Genomic DNA, 18,946 nt, shown 5'->3' with positions numbered 1-18,946 from the left:
TGATTGTTGTTAGTTAGTGTTGATTTTTGTTTGTTAGTTTTGATTTGGAATTCTGTTAGTTTTGAATCGTCGCTCCTTTGTTAGTTAATTTTGATAGTTCGTCGCTCCTTTGACTCTGTTAATTTCAATTTTTCTTAGTTCGTTGCTCCTGTGTCAGTTTTGAGTTCTTCATTTTGTTGAGTTTTTACCTATCCTAAGAATTTAACTTATATGGCAGTACCCGATGTTTTTGTGGAATTCTACTTTTTGTTTTATTGTTCAGTTAGCATGAAATTTAAAGCTTATTTTGTTAGTGTTGAGTTTGGAGCTCTAATTTGGAGTTTGAAATTTTGGTTTGGAGTTTCAATTAGACGATGGTGCTGATTTTTGTTTAGAGTTTTTGTGTTGCACGTAAGGTGTTTGATTTTATGTCCATGTATAGTGTTTGAGTTTTTTTGTTGCACATAAGGTGTTTGATTTTATGTCCATCTAAAGTGTTTGAATTTTTTTGTTGCATACAAGGTGATTGAGTTTTTTTGCATTTTTGTTTGAATTTTTTTGTTTATCTTTATATCGGCCACCCCAAGGTTTTCCGGCAAGCTCCGCCACTGCTCAAGGGTGCATTTACTTGATTGGCTATGTAGATGATATTGTCATAATTGGTAGTGATCAGCAGGGCATACTCCAGTTGAAACAACATTTATCTCATCAGTTTAAAACTAAAGATTTTGGCAAGTTCCACTACTTCTTGGGTATTGAGGTAGCCCAATCTAGGGACAACTTAGTAATTTCACAAAGGAAATATGTCATGGATATTCTTGAAGAGACAGGTTTATTGAATGCCAAGCCGGTTGACATTCCTATGGATTCAAATGTCAAACTTTTACCTAATCATGGGGAGCCATTTTCAGATTCAGGAAGATACATAAAATTGGTTGGTAATTTAAATTACCTCACAGTCACCCGTCCAGACATTTCTTTTACAGTCAATGTGGTAAGCCAAATTTTAAACTCTCCTTGTCAAGAACACTTGGATGTTGTGATACGAATCTTGAAATACATTAAAGGTGCTTCAGGAAAATGTCTAATTTATGAAAACAGAGGACATACTCAAATAGTTGGTATTTTGTAAAAGGAATAGAGGACATACTCAAAGACATACTCAAATGTCTAATTTATGAAAACAGAGGACATTAAAGGGGATCCACTTCTGGGTATTTTGTACTTGTTGGAGGAAACTTAATATCTTGGAAGAGTAAGAAGCAAAGTATAGTTGCAAGATCTAGCGTTGAAGCTGAATACTGTGCTATGGCATTAGTGACATGTGAGCTCATTTGGTTGAAACAGTTACTCAAAGAGCTTTAATTGGAAGAGGCAACACAAATGACATTAATTTGTGATAATCAAGCAGCATTGCACATTGCCTCTAATCCGGTTTTTCATGAGAGGACCAAGCATATTGAGATAGATTGTCACTTTGTAAGGGAGAAGATTGAATCAGGCGACATCACCACTAACTTTGTTAGTTTCAATGATCAATTAGCAGATGTATTCACTAAGTCCTTAAGAGGTCCTCAAATTAGTTATATATGTAATAAGCTTGGTGCATATGATTTTATATGCTCCAGCTTGAGGGGCAGTGTTGAAAATATATTTATATTTATTACATATCATGTAAATAGGGATAATATATCCCGTATTTATTTTTGTATTTATTGCCTTGAGCCTATATAAAACCGACTCCGTTGTGTAGTTCAAACACACAGTTTTACCATATGTCTCTCATTTTCTCTTATTCAACAGTAACTAACTCATACTAATTTGTTTGATATTGAATGAGAAAGTGATCTCTAGTGGTGAGAGTGTCCTTAAGACTAGATACTCTAATATGGGAATTTTATACTTATTTCAATTATGGATTGGAAGGCATGGTAGAAGGGAGCCATAAACTTCTGCATTGGTCCTTTTAACTGTAGTAAACCACTTGCAACTCTATCAGCTCTTCAACCCTCCTAATATGCTAAGTTCTATCCTTTTACTCACACTGCATTTTTGCCTGCCTTACAATATTTACAAAAATTAAGACACTTTTTATGTGTATCTATGCAATTTCAGGGCTCTTTGGACATGCAAAAGAAGAGTTCACCTCCATTAAAGAGACCGTTCTCATCGGTTGATTTTGACAAGTTCCCAGGAAAGAGCATTATTAGTGCTGATTTTTTCAGTTTGCTTTGCATCCAGGACAATAAACAGAACTTCTCAACTGTACCTCCTTCAAGCTGGGCAACATTTGATTGTAAGACAGTAATATACTTTTTATCTGTAATCTTTCATATTATTTATTTATTTCGATGGTAAAAAGAGTCCTCAGAATAATAGAATTGAAAGATATCGATGTGGATAAAATTTGAAGATTGTTTTAAGTTTGTTTTCACTTGATTCACCTGGAAAGTCCTTTTTTTCTATCCCTTACACGCTGGTTGCATTTCTTAATAACACATGCTGGGGACTTTCTCATGACATACACAGTTACAAATTTTATTAATCGAGTGCGTATATGTTTGCAGGAGGAGTTTCAATGGTGCAAGATTATATACAAAAAATCGTTCTGCTAGCCCTTGGCACAGATGTCACAAGATTGCTTATGAAAAAATATGTCACAAGATTAGAGTTGTGTTGTGATGTGGCACGTGCATTGAGCTGCTTAAGTTTGGCGTATGATTTTCTTCTCGTGTATCAGTTTTCAACGATGTGATTTGATTTGTACTTTCATATATTTTGACCAACCTCGCAATTTTTTCTCATTCCAGAGCTAAGTAAAATCCATTCTTATTTAGTTGTTAATACAATATGAGTAAATACCCCTATTACATTGCAGTAGCATTTTTTAGATGTCACCAAAGAGAAGTGTATTTTTAGTTGGTGGGTTACATTATTTTATAAACACATTGTAGCAAAGGTTTGAGGACAAAGTTGAGTGAACACATTGCAGCAAGATATAAATTAGGCTTATATCTACTATACCACTTTGGCGATGTGGTCGTCCAAAAATTGGTACTTCGTAGTTCTTTTTTCTTACAGCACTCACACCCCTTTGAGATGGAAAAGGGATGGAGGAAATAACAGTTAGATTTTTTTCTTCTTCTTTCACCATAATTTTTTATTCAATATGCAAGCAATGTTTTACATGTTTTTCGTTGTGCCTTCTCATTGTTCTTATCGATCCAAATACCTAGACAACGACCATTGCAACAAATTGGTGATTATCCTGTTAAAAATATATAAAAATGACAGGCGTTTCGACACCATATGCATCATTCTGTATGCATTGTCCTCATATATGTCTTAATTGTAAATACTTTTTTGTTTTGATAGCAAATTAATCAGAAATACTAGCAAATAAATGTTTAGGGTGCGGTCTTGACATTAAAAAGTAAACTCCAATATATACATAGGTATCAAAAGGATTGAGCAATTGTATGAGTGAAATGAATGCTCTAAGATACTAAGATCCATAACGGTCCACAGCCCCAAGCATGATAGCTAAAAGAGTGAAATGCTTAATTTAAATTCCACTCCTCACTCTTTCTGAGTAAGCTAAATATTCTGCCATACTTACCGATGAAAATTTTGTTTGTTGTTATCCAAGGTTCGTTGTCTAATGATGAGGGATATATTTACTAAATCTGTAAGCTAGGTAACTACCATATATAGTTGGTCCTCAGTCTGTATAAATTTGGCCGTAACAACAAAATTATTTTTCAAATTTAAATTTAAAAATATAGATATTGAAATTGACATTGACATTTAGATAAGTTCATATATAAAGGGAACTGCAAAAGTAACTATCAATTCAAGTCAGAATATTTTTGATTTTTCTACACAAATTTATCCTTAACAACACAATTTTTGTTCCAAATTGAAATTTAAAAGTTTTGATGATATAGATATTATGAAACGGCAAACAAGAAAATTAAATTAAATCGAACATTATATAATAAAACACAACAATATATATATAAATATATAATGAAGGGTAAGAAAAAGTGGTAAGACGGGCACATCTGTCCCCTAGTTAGAGATAAAAAAGTTAACTTATAATACAATCAAATGCAAAAGCCCAAAGGCATACACACCTGTCAACGATAATAATAACATTCCTCTTGTCATCACTACAATTGAATTCACAAGCCAGATCCTATGATGTATTAACACAAGCTAGTTTTTCCTGAAGCCTTGTTATTCGAGCCTGCTTAAACATGAATGAGGAGAAAAGTAATTACTCCAGTAGAATAGCCCCTTCAAATTTGTTTACAGGTAAAACAGTAAGAGATATCATGACTTTCTAATTAATTTATCAAACAATAAGAGTTTTAAGTTTTTCCATATGCAAGAGATTGTTCAAAATAGATTCTTTGGAGAGGATAATAACCCATAACTGAATATTATTTGATGGTAATGTTATCAATCCTTGATTGTTGGAGTGCGGTGTCCAGCCCCAAAAACACTGTAGTGAGATAGCGGATAGCAAGATGACTACTATTTTAAAAAATTTATACAGTTTAAATAAATATACTATTTACATAAAAACTCAACAAATAGTTGTAACTGACTAATGAGAGGGTGAAATATGACAGCATGAGTGAGACATATATATAGAGAGAGAGAGAGACAACATAATTGACTAATTAGAGGGTGAAATGTGATAGCATGAGTGAGACATAGAGAGAGAGAGAGAGAGAGAGAACATAATTGCGAAAATCCTAGAACCCCCAATAAAAATCCTGAAGTTTACATTTTGAGGACTTTTTTGGAATATTTTTTTACCTCATTGAGGTGTGGACTGCGAAGCTATAGCTGTAGCGAAAACCGCTACGCCGCTATATTGACAATACTGTTTTATTTCTTCATACAATTTCTTTTACATTGAGATTAATGCATGGCATAGATCTCAAAAATCAATGGGAAATACAATCATCGTTTCCTCTTATCAATTTTACCGCATAAAAAGTTGCAGCTGTGTTTTATTTAGGTTAAAAGAAATAAATATGGTCAGAATAGCTCAAGACAAAGATTCAACGCTACCTTGAATGATTTAGAATGACGGATCGAAGGATCGATATCTAGAGATGCTAAATATGAGTGCTCTGCCAAATCAAATATGTTCAATGCCAAAAAGGCATCGCCTTGGCATATATAAGCCTGCAAAGTGAATATAAAGTTAATAGACTGATGAGAAGCTATAAATCATTATTTTTAGATGATTATCCGTTTGTTTAAAATGCAGGCACAGCAAATACGAGTGAATGTGCATACCCACGTTGATGATAGGAAAATAAAATTGGGCAAGATCAAGACCAAAATCTCTTACTATATGACATTGTATCAACAGATTTTGGGAACAACCAGAAGGTAAAGCTTTCACGGACTGCCTAAATCTGGGAACTGGGCATGGGAAATTGAATTAGCATTCAGATTGAGGTTATCGGTATCTTACGATACACATACGAGTTGTATCTTGATTAGATACAAAACCGAATTCAATATATATAAATCCCTAGCATGTATTTATTTTGGACATGAATCTCATCTTGAATCCCGATTCACTATAATGAATCTCCATTCATTCTAATAAATCACTATCTAAACTTAGTTTAACTAGCCAACTTTTGGCAAGTTTGAATAGATAGCCAACCACTTTTCTTTTGCTGTTTGCTTTATGACTCAAATCTTGAGTTATTCCGTGGTTGTATATGTCATCAACTTATAATTTTGTTATGTTACACATTTTTACTATAAATTGTCATATTTTATCGGCAACGTATCTTACAATTCATAATAAGAATCTATTCCCAATTCAAAAAATAGACTTTCCTTTCACAATTTGAATCTAGATTTGATAACCATGATTGAGATACTTGTATCGAAAGGTGGGCCTATAAAGGATTAAAAAATATACACAAGTTCAGAATTAACATTGCATTTTCAAAACAATTTTTATATGGAAAAATTCAACCTCCTAAGAGTTTCACCTCTCCGCATAACTTTTTATTAACTTTGGAGACTACTTGTCACTTCATTACTCAAAACTTTCATGACATAAGTTATTTGGTAGCAAAGTTGGTGATTTCAAGGTGTGATTAGCAATGAGGCACATCATTAACCACCCAAACCATATAACTTCTCACAAATAAAAATTTTAGGTGGTTATTTTTAGCATTTGTAATTGACAAAGTAGCAAGTTTTAATGAGAATGAATGAATTAGTACTTTTTAGCAGGGACATTGATAGCCGTTGTGATCCCATAATTTTCTAAGAGATGCCTCACGGTGTAGTTTAGAAAAGAATAGAAGAATTTGGGTCACCTCTGTATACCCAGGAGCTAATATCAACGCTTCCTTAGCATCTTGGAGGGCACCTGAATAGTTGCCCAACTCTAGCCTCACTAATGACCTGAATGTCAAATTACAAATAATCACATATACAACCATTTTTGCAAGTGTTTTCAATTCCAAATCCAAATAATCATCAAGTTTAACAAACCTGCATTTAAATGTGACATGTATGCCACCAAATGGTTTTAAATCTATAGCCTGCAATGAAAAAAACAATTATGTTTATTTGATTTCCTGTTAATTATAATAATAGAAACGAGTGTACCTGTGAAAGCAAAAGCTCGGCCTCAGTGAAATTTCGTTTCTCAAACTCAAGATCCGCCCTCTTCCTCAAAGCAAGAGCATCCAAACTACTCTTGGAATTATCTCCAACACCAAACAGACTTATCATGACCTCCAAACACCGAGCAGCCGTCCCACAATGGCCAACCATAATTCCATCAGGAAGGCCCACCAGGTTGGGGCCGGAGCCGCACCGCCCCAAGCAGCCACAAGACTTTACGGCGACGTTTGGAGGAGCGATGCCAGAGAGGGTTTCTAGGGTTTGAAAGGATCCTTGTCTGCGACAGGTACGGTTGGTGCACACCCTTATTTCTTGGAGTTGATGTGCTTGTGCTTTGGCGCGTGCAGGAAGCCGATTTCGTTTGGTTGATGGGGCCGTCGCCACATGAAAACTGAGTATGAGAGTGTTACCCTTGTCCATTGATTTGAAACCTTTCTTTTTCTTATGTACAATACAACATACAAAGATTTATGTGAGAAATTTCACTCATCTAAACAACTGAGTCTGATTCTATGTTCTTTTAGAACAAGGTGACATTTCATTTATATAACTGTTTGTCAATCGATATTTAAGTTAAACCTCCTGTCTTATATGGATGGTTGATTTAAAAAAAAAAAAACTTAACCCATCCATTTTAAACTCATTGTAGGAATTAAGATTTATAACTAAATCTATTTTTATTTAAAATCAGTTGTAAAATTAATTATAGTTAAATAATCGATTTTTGATCATGTAGGTATCGAAAAATCTAATTTTAAAATCAGTTATAGTGAAGAAAGTCATTATATCTCTCACTGATTTACGTACTTTTGATTAATTTGAAAATTTGACATTATATACGAAAACTTGATATAACTTGTTAATTTCAAGAATTTGATGTATTATGAAACTATGATGACAAAACTACGAGTAATTTTAAGCATATATTTTCTTTTTATTATTGTTAAATATTATAATGTAAATATTATATTATAGTAGATAGACTGGAAGTATTCTGACCCGTTAGTATTACCGTAAATTATTCACAAATTGTCTATATAAAGAAATTCCGCTGCGTAGTTGAAACACACGGGTTATTCACAATATGTCTCTCAATACTCTTTATATTCAACATGGTATCTAGAGTCAATTAAGAGACAACCCTAATCGTCAACTACCTGGTCGATCCAATGTCTCTGGTGAACATTTTCTTCGGCAAACCGTGTTCTCAACTCCGGTTTTCCCCCTCTATTGTTGATACGCTGATTCCTCAACTTTTGTTCAGCCGTTCACGCCCTAATGTAACTGCCGTACTATTTCTGACGAGTTTTTTCGACGAACGACAACTCCAGTAGCGTCGTCCACCTCAGATCGGCCAAACCCTTCCGTCGCATCATCAGCAACTCCCTCACGCGCCCTCACGCGCCGCCTGTAACACCCCGTTTTTCAAAGCGAGAGTATATATTTTTTTTTCAAAAGAATTTAAAATAAAGCAGAGAAATAAATAAAGAAATGCCTTTGGTTAAATAATTGAGTCATTATAATTTACAAGCAGCGGAAAAGTTACTCCAATTATAAATCCAAACCATTTACCCAACAACAAATGGTACATGTAACCCATCGAAAATAACATGTCAAGCTGACAATATTAGTATAGGTACAGTCTTCCATTTTAAAATAAATGCAATACAAAAGAAAGACATCTGATCCCTCTATGCCAATCTAATCTGATCATTTTACAACACAACTAAACACCCTGACTAATCTCCACGCGCCCCGTGAGATTCTCCTAACGTAGCTGCAGTCAAGCGTTCCCATCTCCATTTCCGTCCGTAGGGTACGAACCGGTAGGATCGTCCTGACTCTCATCTGAGGGCAAAGCCCAGATTTCCACAATAATTGTAAAGGTCACCAACCGAAAATAACAGTTAACACATAACATTTAAGTTTTAAATGCTAAAAATAACTTTTCAACTAAGCATGCACCTTAGCAGGATTTTCAATATGCGAAAGGTTCATACAATACTTTGCCAATGAAAATGAAGGTAAAATGAGGTTCTCAATCCCCTAATTATAACATAACAAATCAAGACAGCGATAGTTTCATGAGCAAACAATCATACAACTAAAACTGAGGATTTTCACTGAGCCAATCGATTAGGCAATCGATTGGGGTGAAGGATTTTGATGAAACAGAATCCTGGGCTGAAATCAATCGATTGGGAAATCGATTGAGTGAGTACTGAGCCCCTGACTTAATACCAATCGATTTCCAAATCGATTTCCTGAAGGTTTTTAGTGAAATTTTGAACTCTGGCTTGATTCAATCGATTGGGCAATCGATTGACAGGATAGCTGAGCCCCTGACTTAATGGCCAATCGATTTCCAAATCGATTTGGTCGAATATGGATGAGTCCCTGACTTAGGCCCAATCGATTGGGCAATCGATTTCGTAAATGATTTTCGAAAAACTGATTACAAAATCGATTGGCTAATCGATTTTGTCCATTTGGCCAAGTCCCTGTTTACTATCCAATCGATTGGGAAATCGATTTACCTGTGTATTCTTTCAAAAATTCATAAACTAACTCAATCACATTCATGCATAATCCCAATTCTTAACACTTAACACTGATAACACAATTACTACGACATCATGGATTTCGAAATGGTATTGCAATCAAACATGTTATCACCAAATTCCAAAACATAACACTTAGCATTTATAACACATTACTACACAAACAAAATGAACCAACAGTTCACAAATCAACAGGGTGTAGTCTCTCGCGGACAAACACAATTCCCTCAGGAACGTAAGTCGTAAACGTACTACCTATCACGGGTCCGTACCGTTTACCGAGGTGCCACCTATCCCGGGTCAGCACAACTTACCAAAACATACACGAGTAAACGAGACATTAAGAGATTCCCCATTCTTAATTCTCATCTAACTTAAACCAGGGCGTAGTCTCTCACGGACAAACCCCTGCGCAGTCTCTCACGGACAAACGCAATTCCCGCAGGAACGTAAGTCGTAAACGTACTACCTATCACGGGTCCGTACTGTTTACCGAGGTGCCACCTATCCCGGGTCAGCACAACTTACCAAACACAATTCCCTCAGGAACGTAAGTCGTAAACGTACTACCTATCACGGGTCCGTACTGTTTACCGAGGTGCCACCCATCCCGGGTCAGCACGACTTACCAAACGTAAATCGTAAACGTACTGCCTATCACGGGCCCGTACTGTTTACCAAGGTGCCACCTATCCCGGGTCAGCACGATTTACCGAAACACACATAAAAAAGCGAGACATTAAGAGATTCCCCATTCTTAATTCTCATTTAACTTAACGATTTTCAAGACAAAACATTCAGTAAATAAGTCATTAAGAGATTCCCCATTCTTAATACTCATTTACTGAAACGATTTTCAAAAACGAACATTAAGTAACCGAGACATTAAGAGATTCCCCATTCTCAACGCCCAGTTAACTTAAACAATTTTCCAAACAAAATAATAAGTAACCGAGACATTAAGAGATTCCCCATTCTTAACGCCCAGTTAACTTAAACAATTTTCCAAACAAAATAATAAGTAACCGAGACATTAAGAGATTCCCCATTCTTAACGCCCAGTTAACTTAAACGGTTTTCAAAACAAAATGTTAAGTAACCGAGACATTAAGAGATTCCCCCTCCTTAACGTCCAGTTAACTTAAACGGTTTTCAAAACAAAATATTAAGTAACCGAGACATTAAGAGATTCCCCATTCTTAACGCCCAGTTAACTTAAACGATTTTTCTTTAAAACAAAATATTAAGTAACCGAGACATTAAGAGATTCCCCCTCCTTAACGTCCAGTTAACTTAAACGGTTTTCAAAACAAAATATTAAGTAACCGAGACATTAAGAGATTCCCCATTCTTAACGCCCAGTTAACTTAAACGATTTTTCTTTAAAACAAAATATTAAGTAACCGAGACATTAAGAGATTCCCCATTCTTAACGCCCAGTTAACTTAAACGATTTTTCTTTAAAACAAAATATTAAGTAACCGAGACATTAAGAGATTCCCCATTCTTAACGCCCAGTTAACTTAAACGATTTTTCACAAACAAACGCACATTAAGTAAACGAGACATTAAGAGATTCCCCATTCTTAACGCCCAGTTAACTTAAACGATTTTTCACAAACAAACGCACATTAAGTAAACGAGACATTAAGAGATTCCCCATTCTTAACGCCCAGTTAACTTAAACGATTTTTCACAAACAAACGCACATTAAGTAAACGAGACATTAAGAGATTCCCCATTCTTAATACTCATTTAACTTAATGGTTTTCAAATTTCACACAACACAAACTCAACAAATTCTCACATCAAAACATATCAATTCATTTATTCACAAATCCAACCATACACATATCAAATTTCATCAATATCAATTAAGAGCATGTCAAAAACAACGAACACAAATCAAAGCAACATAACACACAGATACATCAAATTTCATTTACTCATAATCACACACAATGACATTCAAATTCATTTACCACGAAACATTCATCAATATAAACAAAACCTAACTCTAAGGTTGTTACCCATAACGCACTAGTTTGGTTTTTCCCCAAATCGATACATTTTACCCGTAACGCATTAAATTCTCCGAAAAGGATTTACCGCACTTAATTTAAATTTATTTATCGACGAGTAATTCTAAACGGGGTCAAAATAACTTTTTGATCCTATACACACCATAATATTATTAACTTTGGCTAAAAAGCCTCCGAGCCAAAATCCAAAACACATAAAATACATAAAGTGTACTTTAATGTTAAATTACCATTTCACCCGTAATGCATTAAATTCTCCGTAAAGGATTTACCGCACTTAATTTAAATTTATTTATCGACGAGTAATTCTAAACGGGGTCAAAATAACTTTTTGATCCTATACACACCATAATATTATTAACTTTGGCTAAAAAGCCTCCGAGCCAAAATCCAAAACACATAAAATACATAAAGTGTACTTTAAAATTATGGGTCTTACACCGCCTGTCCTCACACGTGTGAGATCCACACGCCGCCCGCTGCCACCGCGCGTGACGGCACGTCCGGCAGCCTTTCACGGCGCCGTTTCTTCCACTACACTCGCCTCGGCCCCATGCTTCCTTATCTGCCCCCAGTTTTCAGTTTCGAGTTACGGATATACGAGTTCCAGTTCAAACAACCCCTATTTTCCCGGTTCCAACGCGTTTTCTGACAATCTGTGCTGACCATGGCGTCCCAGTCTGAAACAAAGAGCATCTTCACCAACTACATCACTTATCCTCTCTCTGTTGAAAAATTGAATGGATCAAATTATGATAGTTGGGCTGCCGACATCAAACTATGGCTACGTGGTCAAGGTTACGAGGATCATCTCACCCAAAACTCTGAAAAGGTGAGTGTGACTGAAACATCCAAATGGAGTCAGATTGATGCTTAGTTGTGTAGTGTCATCAAGTCTACACTTCATCCAAATGTTAAACCAATTTTTCGTCTGCATCTCACGTGTGAATCGGTTTGGAGTCAAGCAAAGGTACTCTATACTAACGACACACAACGTCTCTATGGAGTTTGTCACCGCTTGTTGAATATCATTACTCCGAAGTCACTCGATGGCTCTATTTCTGCATATTTTGGCACCGTTCATAGTGCACTTCATGACTTTAATGAGCTTCTCCCTCCTGCTGCAAGTAATCCAGTTGAACAGAAGAGGAAGTTGGATCAACGCAGCACCTTCTTCATGCTTCATGCTTCTTGTACTCTATGGCCTACCCCAGGAGTACTCTGCAACTCGTGTTCAAATTTTGGGGCATTTTACTGTTTCGGATATGTCTACTACCTCAACGATCCTCCTTCGAGTACTAGCAAAACATCCAGTTGAGCAGTCTATTACTTCAGTTTTGGGTGACACTGCTGCCCTTGCATCTCAGGGACATAATCAACATCGTTCTCGTGGAGGACCATCCAACTCTAAGCGTCGTCCCAAGTGTGAGCATTGTCATCGGCTTGGACTATTGATCGCTGTTGGAAGTTGCATGGTAAGCCTTCGCCTTCGATAAATGCAACTCAGCTTGATCCTTCTGCAACTATTCAGACTACACCATCTCCACAAGGCTCCCCAGCAAACTATGAAGATTTTCTCCGATGGGTTCAGAGTCATCCGAACTCTAGTTCTCCTACTTCGGTTGCACACATTGGTAACTCATTCGTTTACCTCTCTCACTCATCTTCTCTCGGCCCTTGGGTTCTTGATTCTGGTGCGTCTGATCATGTTACTGGTAATAAAGGTCTCTTTTCTTCACTCTCTACATCTGGTTTTTTACCTACTATAACTTCTGCCAATGGTACTCAAACTCGGTGTCAAGGAGTTGGCATTGTCCACATCCTCCCTTCCATCTCAGTTGCATCTGTTCTCTATGTACCTGGATGCCCTTTTAATTTACTTTCAGTTAGTTGATTGATTTGGTCTCGTAATTGTATTATTACTTTCACTAATGATAATGTTACCTTGAAGGACCGAAATTCGGGATGGACGATTGGCATCGGATGTGAGTCACAAGGCCTCTATTACCTTTCTACATCTTCCAAGACGTGTTCTACCACATAATCCCCTCATACTATCCATGCTCAGTTAGGACACCCAAGTCTTACCAAACTACAAAAATTGGTGTCTCGTTTGTCTAAGTTGTCTACTTTACATTGTGAGTCGTGTCAGTTAGGGAAACACACCCGTAGTAATTTTCCCGATCGAGTCAATAAAAGAGTATCCTCTCCCTTTGCTTTGGTTCACTCTGATGTTTGGGGTCCCTCTCGTACTGTGTCTACTTTAGAGTCTAAGTATTTTGTTAGTTTTATTGATGATTATTCTTGTTGTACGTGGTTATTTTTAATGAAAAATAGAACTGAATTGTTTTCCATCGTTGAGCAATTTTATCAAGAAATTAAAACCCAATTTGGAATTTCCTTTCGTACCTTAAGAAGTGATAATGCTCGGGAATATTTGTCTCATCAATTTCAAAATTTTATGGCTTCCAACGGTGTTTTACACCAAACATCATGTCCTCATACACCTCAGCAAAACGGGGTAGCCGAACGCAAAAATCGGCATCTCATTGAAACCACACGAACCTTACTTCTCCATGGCAATGTTCCATTCCGTTTTTGGGGGGATGCAGTCTTAACAGCATGTTACCTTATCAATCGTATGCCATCTTCTGTCCTTGATGGCAATATCCCCCATTCGGTCCTCTTTCTCCATAATCCTCTTCACTCGTTCCCAAAAAGGCTATCGTTGTTATTCTCCCACACTACACTGCTACGTTACATCAGCCGATGTTACCTTTTTCGAGTCTGTACAATATTTTAAACCTACCCATATAGCTATTGAGCCCTATCAGGACATTACACTCGAACCTCCTCAAGTAGTTATACCTCTCCCACCCACGCATATTCCTATTGAACCTGTCGAGTCTGCCCCTCAACCTCCCCGACCACTACAAACATATCAACGTCGTCGCTTACCCTCTGTTGTGCCTGTTCCTGTTCCCATTACAGACTCTCCTCCGACGCCACCTCTGGATCCGGCCCTGCCACCTGAGCCTGACTTTCCCATTGCTCTTCGTAAGGATATTCGCACCACCCGTAATCCATCTCCTCATTATATTGATTTGTCATCGTCTTTCTCTTTTACATTACACTTGCTTGTCCACCTTGTCTTTTGTTTCTATTCCTAAAACTACAGGTGAAGCATTATCCCACCCTGAATGGAGGCAAGCAATGCTTGATGAGATGTGTGCTCTACAAAGCAGTGGTACTTGGGAATTGGTTCCTTTACCTCGTGGGAAGTCGTTAGTCGGGTGTCGTTGGCTTTATACAATGAAGGTTGGTCCTGATGGTAAGATTGATCGATTTAAGGCTCGTTTGGTAGCCAAGGGATATACTTAGATTTTTGGGTTGGATTACAGCGACACATTCTCACCTGTTGCCAAAATAGCATATGTCAGACTGTTTTCCTCAATTGCAGCAACTCGACATTGGCCTCTCCATCAGCTTGACATTAAAAATGCTTTTTTGCACGATGATCTTGAAGAGGAAGTTTATATGGAGCAACCACCAGAGTTTGTTGCTCAAGGGGAGTCTTTCAACATGGTTTGTCGGCTAGACATGTCCCTTTATGGTCTTAAACAGTCTCCTAGAGCTTGGTTTGGCAAATTCAGCTCGATAGTACAAGAGTTTGGTATGATCCGTATTGAAGCCAATCACTCTGTATTTTATCACCACTCAGCCCAAGGGTGCATCTATCTTATTGTTTACGTGGATGACATTGTTATAACTGAAAGTGATCAACAAGGAATACTCTAGTTAAAACAACATCTCTCAAATAAATTTCAGACTAAAGACCTTGGTAAAATCTGTTATTTTTTGGGTATTGAAGTAGCCCAATCCAAAGATGGCCTTGTAATTTCACAAAGAAAATATGCTATGGACATTCTTGAAGAAATAGGCCTATTAAATGCCAAATCAGTTGATACTCATATGGATCCAAATGTCAAAATCCTACCCAATCAGGGGGAGCCTCTATCAGATTCAGGAAGATATAGGAGATTGGTTGGAAAATTAAACTATCTCACAGTCACTCGTCCTGACATTTCCTTTGTTGTCAGTGTGGTAAGTCAATTCTTAAATTCTCCTTGCCAAGAACATATGGATGATGTAATTAGGATTCTTAAATACATCAAAAGTGCACCTGGAAAAGGTCTCATTTATGAAGATAGATGACATACTCAGATAATTGGCTACTCAGATGCCGATTGGGCAGACTCATCCATAGATAGACGATCAACTTTTGGGTATTGTGTACTTGTTGGAGGAAATTTAATATCTTGGAAGAGTAAGAAACAAAATGTTGTTGCAAGATCCAGCGCTGAGGCAGAATACAGGGCCATGACACTAGTAACATGTGAACTCATCTGGTTGAAACAGTTACTGAAAGAACTTCAATTTAAAGAGGTCAACACAATGACACTAATATGTGATAATCAAGCTGCATTGCACATTGCCTCGAATCCTGTTTTTCATGAGAAGACCAAGCATATTGAGATTGACTGCCATTTTGTTATAGAAAAGATCGAATCGAGTGACATCATCACTAGCTTTGTCAATTCCAATGATCAGTTAGCAAATGTGTTTACAAAGGCATTGCGAGGTCCTAGAATTAGTTATATATGTAACAAGCTAGGTGCATTTGATTTATATGCTCCAGCTTGAGGAGGAGTGTTAAATATTATAATGTAAATAGTATATTATAGTAGATGGGTTGTAAGTATTATGGCCCGTTAGTATTACTGTAAATTAGGGTTGTTTAATATCCTTTGTCTATATAAAGAAATTCCGCTGTGTAGTTGAAACATACGGGTTATTCACAATATGCCTCTCAATACTTTTTATATTCAACAATTACCTTAGACAAATCTTCACCATATAATTCAATCAATAATAAATGTATGTAAATTATAATTTATACATTGTATTACACCACAACCAGCAACATTATTCAAATTTGACATTTATACTTATATAATACATAAAAGAGTGAAATATTGACAAAATATAATATATAAAATTTATATAAATATGAAAAGAAAAATATGATTAAACTTATATAAGATGTCAAAAGTAAAAACATAAAGGAAAAGCCTAAGATGAACAAAAAGACTAATTTGTACAAAATGAAGTAATTAAAAATGAGTTATGTTGTTATGCATTATTTTAAAACTGGAACCATGAAGGACAAGAGGCCTATGCATCATAATAGAGGAAAACCTTACTCCAAAAAGGTATCATAGTATTTGGGTTATTGTGGATAGATTAACTAAATCTGCTCATTTTATTCTGATAAACATAACTTATTCCATAGAAAAGTTAGTTGAGCTATACATAAAGGAAATTGTGAAGTTGCATGGAATCCCATCAAGTATAGTGTCAGATAGAGACCCTAGATTTACCTATAAGTTTTGGGAAGGTTTACAGAGCGTTTTGGATAAGAACCTTATGATGAGTTCAGCCTACCACTCACAAACATATAGTCAAATTGAACGAACCAACCAATCCTTAGAAGACTTGTTGAGAGCTTATGTGTTGGAACAAAATGAAAGTTGGGATAGCATTTTGCTACTTATAGAGTTCACATATAATAATTTCCACTCTAGTATTGGAATGACCCCTTTTGAGGCGTTGTACGGGAGAAGGTGTAGGACCCCCTCTGTGTTGGTTTGAGATGGGCAATAATCTTGTGTTAGAATCGAAGATTGTTCAACAGGCTACTCATAAAGTAAAAATGATTCAGGAAAAGATGAGAGCGTCTCAGAGTAGGCAAAAGAGTTACCATGATAAAAGAAGGAAAGACCTCAAGTTTCAAGAGGGTGATCATGTATTTCTGAGAGTAACTCCAACAACTGGGGTTGGTCGGGCGTTAAAAATACAAAAGCTTACTCCTCGATTTATAAGACCTTACCAAATTCTTGAATGTGTCGGTAACGTAGCATATCAGATCGCATTCCCTCCGTCTATTTCACGTATCTCAACTTCGCAAATACATTTTTTATCTTTCACATGTGATTGAGTGAGACAAGGTTCGAATAAAAGAGATTCTATCTTTTGAGACCTTACCGCTACAGATTGAGGATTGGAAGGTCAAGGAATTAACTGGTAAGACGGTTTTGTTGGTTAAGTTGTCTAGGGAGGTGCTACTAGTGAAAGTGCTACGTGAAAAGTCGAAAGTCTGGCGTGCGATTCTTATCCAGGGTTGTTTTCGTTAGGTAAATTTTGAGGACAGAATTTTCTTCAACAAGAAGAGAAATGTAACACTCCAATTTTATATTATTATATTTTAATAGTATAATGATACACTACTATTATTATGAATTTTGAAATGTGTTATAATTTTCTTCATGTTTGTTTTGTAGGTTTGTCTTAGTAATTGATTTAAATCACTAATATTAACTATATTTAAGTTAAAAAAAGTGAATATGTGTTGTTACACTAATCTATTAACTGAAGCGCTAAAACGCTAAAAAATTAAAATATGAATAATTGATTACATTTGTTAGATTGTAGTTAATAACTTTTTATTAAAATAATATAATATTTTATCACATTTGTTCAATTAATTCTCTATTTTCATTTTGATAAATTCTACGGTACCATGAATAAAAAGAAATATCCAATTAAAATTTAACTAATAATTGAGTTAGTTTCTTATTAAATTCATTATATCAACATTCATACATTTCATATTAAAAGTTGATTAAATGAATACTACTAATACATTTATTATAATCTAATCATATTAGTTCATTAAAGTAATGCCATTTAACCATTGATCAATTAATTTGATAGTACCAAAACATATCATGTTTCGGTAGAAGTTGCATTTCATTTTTTCCTTCTCATTTCATTATAGCTAGGAAGTGTAAGTGACCATTGTGTTCACCATGCTCAGTGTACTATGTTGTGAAAGAGACCCAAATTCAAACATTAAGCCTCATTCTCCTTTCATAGCTATAATGTACTTAGCAGTTGTTATTATAGGGAACGACATATGTGATGACACTTAATTAGTGTGAGAAATGTGAATAATAGATTACATCGGTTAAATTGTAGTTAATAACTTTTTATTAAAAGAATATAATATTTTCTCACATTTGCTCAATTAATTCTCTATTTTCATCTTGAAAATTCTACGGAACTATGAAGAAAAAAAAATGTTCAATTAAAATTTGACTAATAACTGAGATCATTTCTTGTTAATTCATTATATCAACATTCATACATTTCATATTAAAAGTTGATTAAATAAATAGTACTAATACATTTGTCATGATCTAATCATATTAGTTCATTAAAGTAATGTTATTTAACCATTGATCAATTAAATTGATCAATTAATTTGATAATACCAAAACATATCATGTTTCGGTAGAAATTGCATTTCAGTTTTACGTTCTCATATGTCACAAAAACCAATTCTTCTCCTTTCCAACACCAAATTAGTTGTTTACGCCCAACCCATCACAACCCCCTTCCTCAAAAAAAAAATGCATATCCCTTTGGATATGTAATCAGGTTATATGAGTTATAATTGTTGAGGTCCTTAGCCATTACTATGCCACTTACTTTCCTGCATAGCTTCAAGTTCGTTGTACCTATTTTTCTTTTCATGTAACTCTGTCTTTTTACTTACCATTGTCA

The 18,946-nt window shown here is 35.7% G+C and overlaps 2 protein-coding genes across 7 annotated transcripts in view; one reads left to right on the top strand and one right to left on the bottom strand.

Annotated features, from left to right (window-relative positions):
- LOC101512959 (probable ADP-ribosylation factor GTPase-activating protein AGD15) overlaps positions 1–3,147 on the top strand; it is a 14,771-nt gene extending 11,624 nt beyond the window's left edge. For 2 of the 3 annotated variants that reach the window (XM_012716607.3, XM_004503182.4), the window contains exon 7: positions 2,095–3,147. In XM_012716607.3, coding sequence (XP_012572061.1) covers positions 2,095–2,337 — 243 coding nt within the window. In that variant the 3' untranslated portion in view covers positions 2,338–3,147. The remainder of the gene's footprint in view (positions 1–2,094) is intronic. The other variant, XM_004503183.4, reaches the window with a different exon arrangement.
- Positions 1–7,215, bottom strand: part of LOC101513507 (uncharacterized) — a 12,129-nt gene extending 4,914 nt beyond the window's left edge. Inside the window, exons 1-5 of one of the 4 annotated variants that reach the window (XR_003473220.2) lie at positions 6,640–7,211; positions 6,523–6,572; positions 6,345–6,432; positions 5,065–5,181; positions 4,116–4,228 (exon numbers count right to left, since the gene is read on the bottom strand). Coding sequence is in view for 2 of the 4 variants with exons in the window: in XM_073370077.1 (XP_073226178.1) it covers positions 4,337–4,486; positions 5,065–5,181; positions 6,345–6,432; positions 6,523–6,572; positions 6,640–7,077 (843 nt within the window). In the remaining 2 variants the exon portion in view is untranslated. Of the gene's footprint in view, positions 1–3,977; positions 4,229–4,276; positions 4,487–5,064; positions 5,182–6,248; positions 6,433–6,522; positions 6,573–6,639 lie in introns of those variants that run through there. The other 3 variants (XM_004503184.4, XR_189931.4, XM_073370077.1) reach the window with 3 other exon arrangements.
- Positions 7,216–18,946: the final 11,731 nt, after the last annotated feature.

The sequence above is a fragment of the Cicer arietinum genome, chromosome 6 (genome assembly GCF_000331145.2).
Source record: "Cicer arietinum cultivar CDC Frontier isolate Library 1 chromosome 6, Cicar.CDCFrontier_v2.0, whole genome shotgun sequence".
Classification (NCBI taxonomy): domain Eukaryota; kingdom Viridiplantae; phylum Streptophyta; class Magnoliopsida; order Fabales; family Fabaceae; genus Cicer; species Cicer arietinum.
Note: the sequence above shows the minus strand (reverse complement) of the source record. Positions and strands in the feature narration are given on the sequence as shown.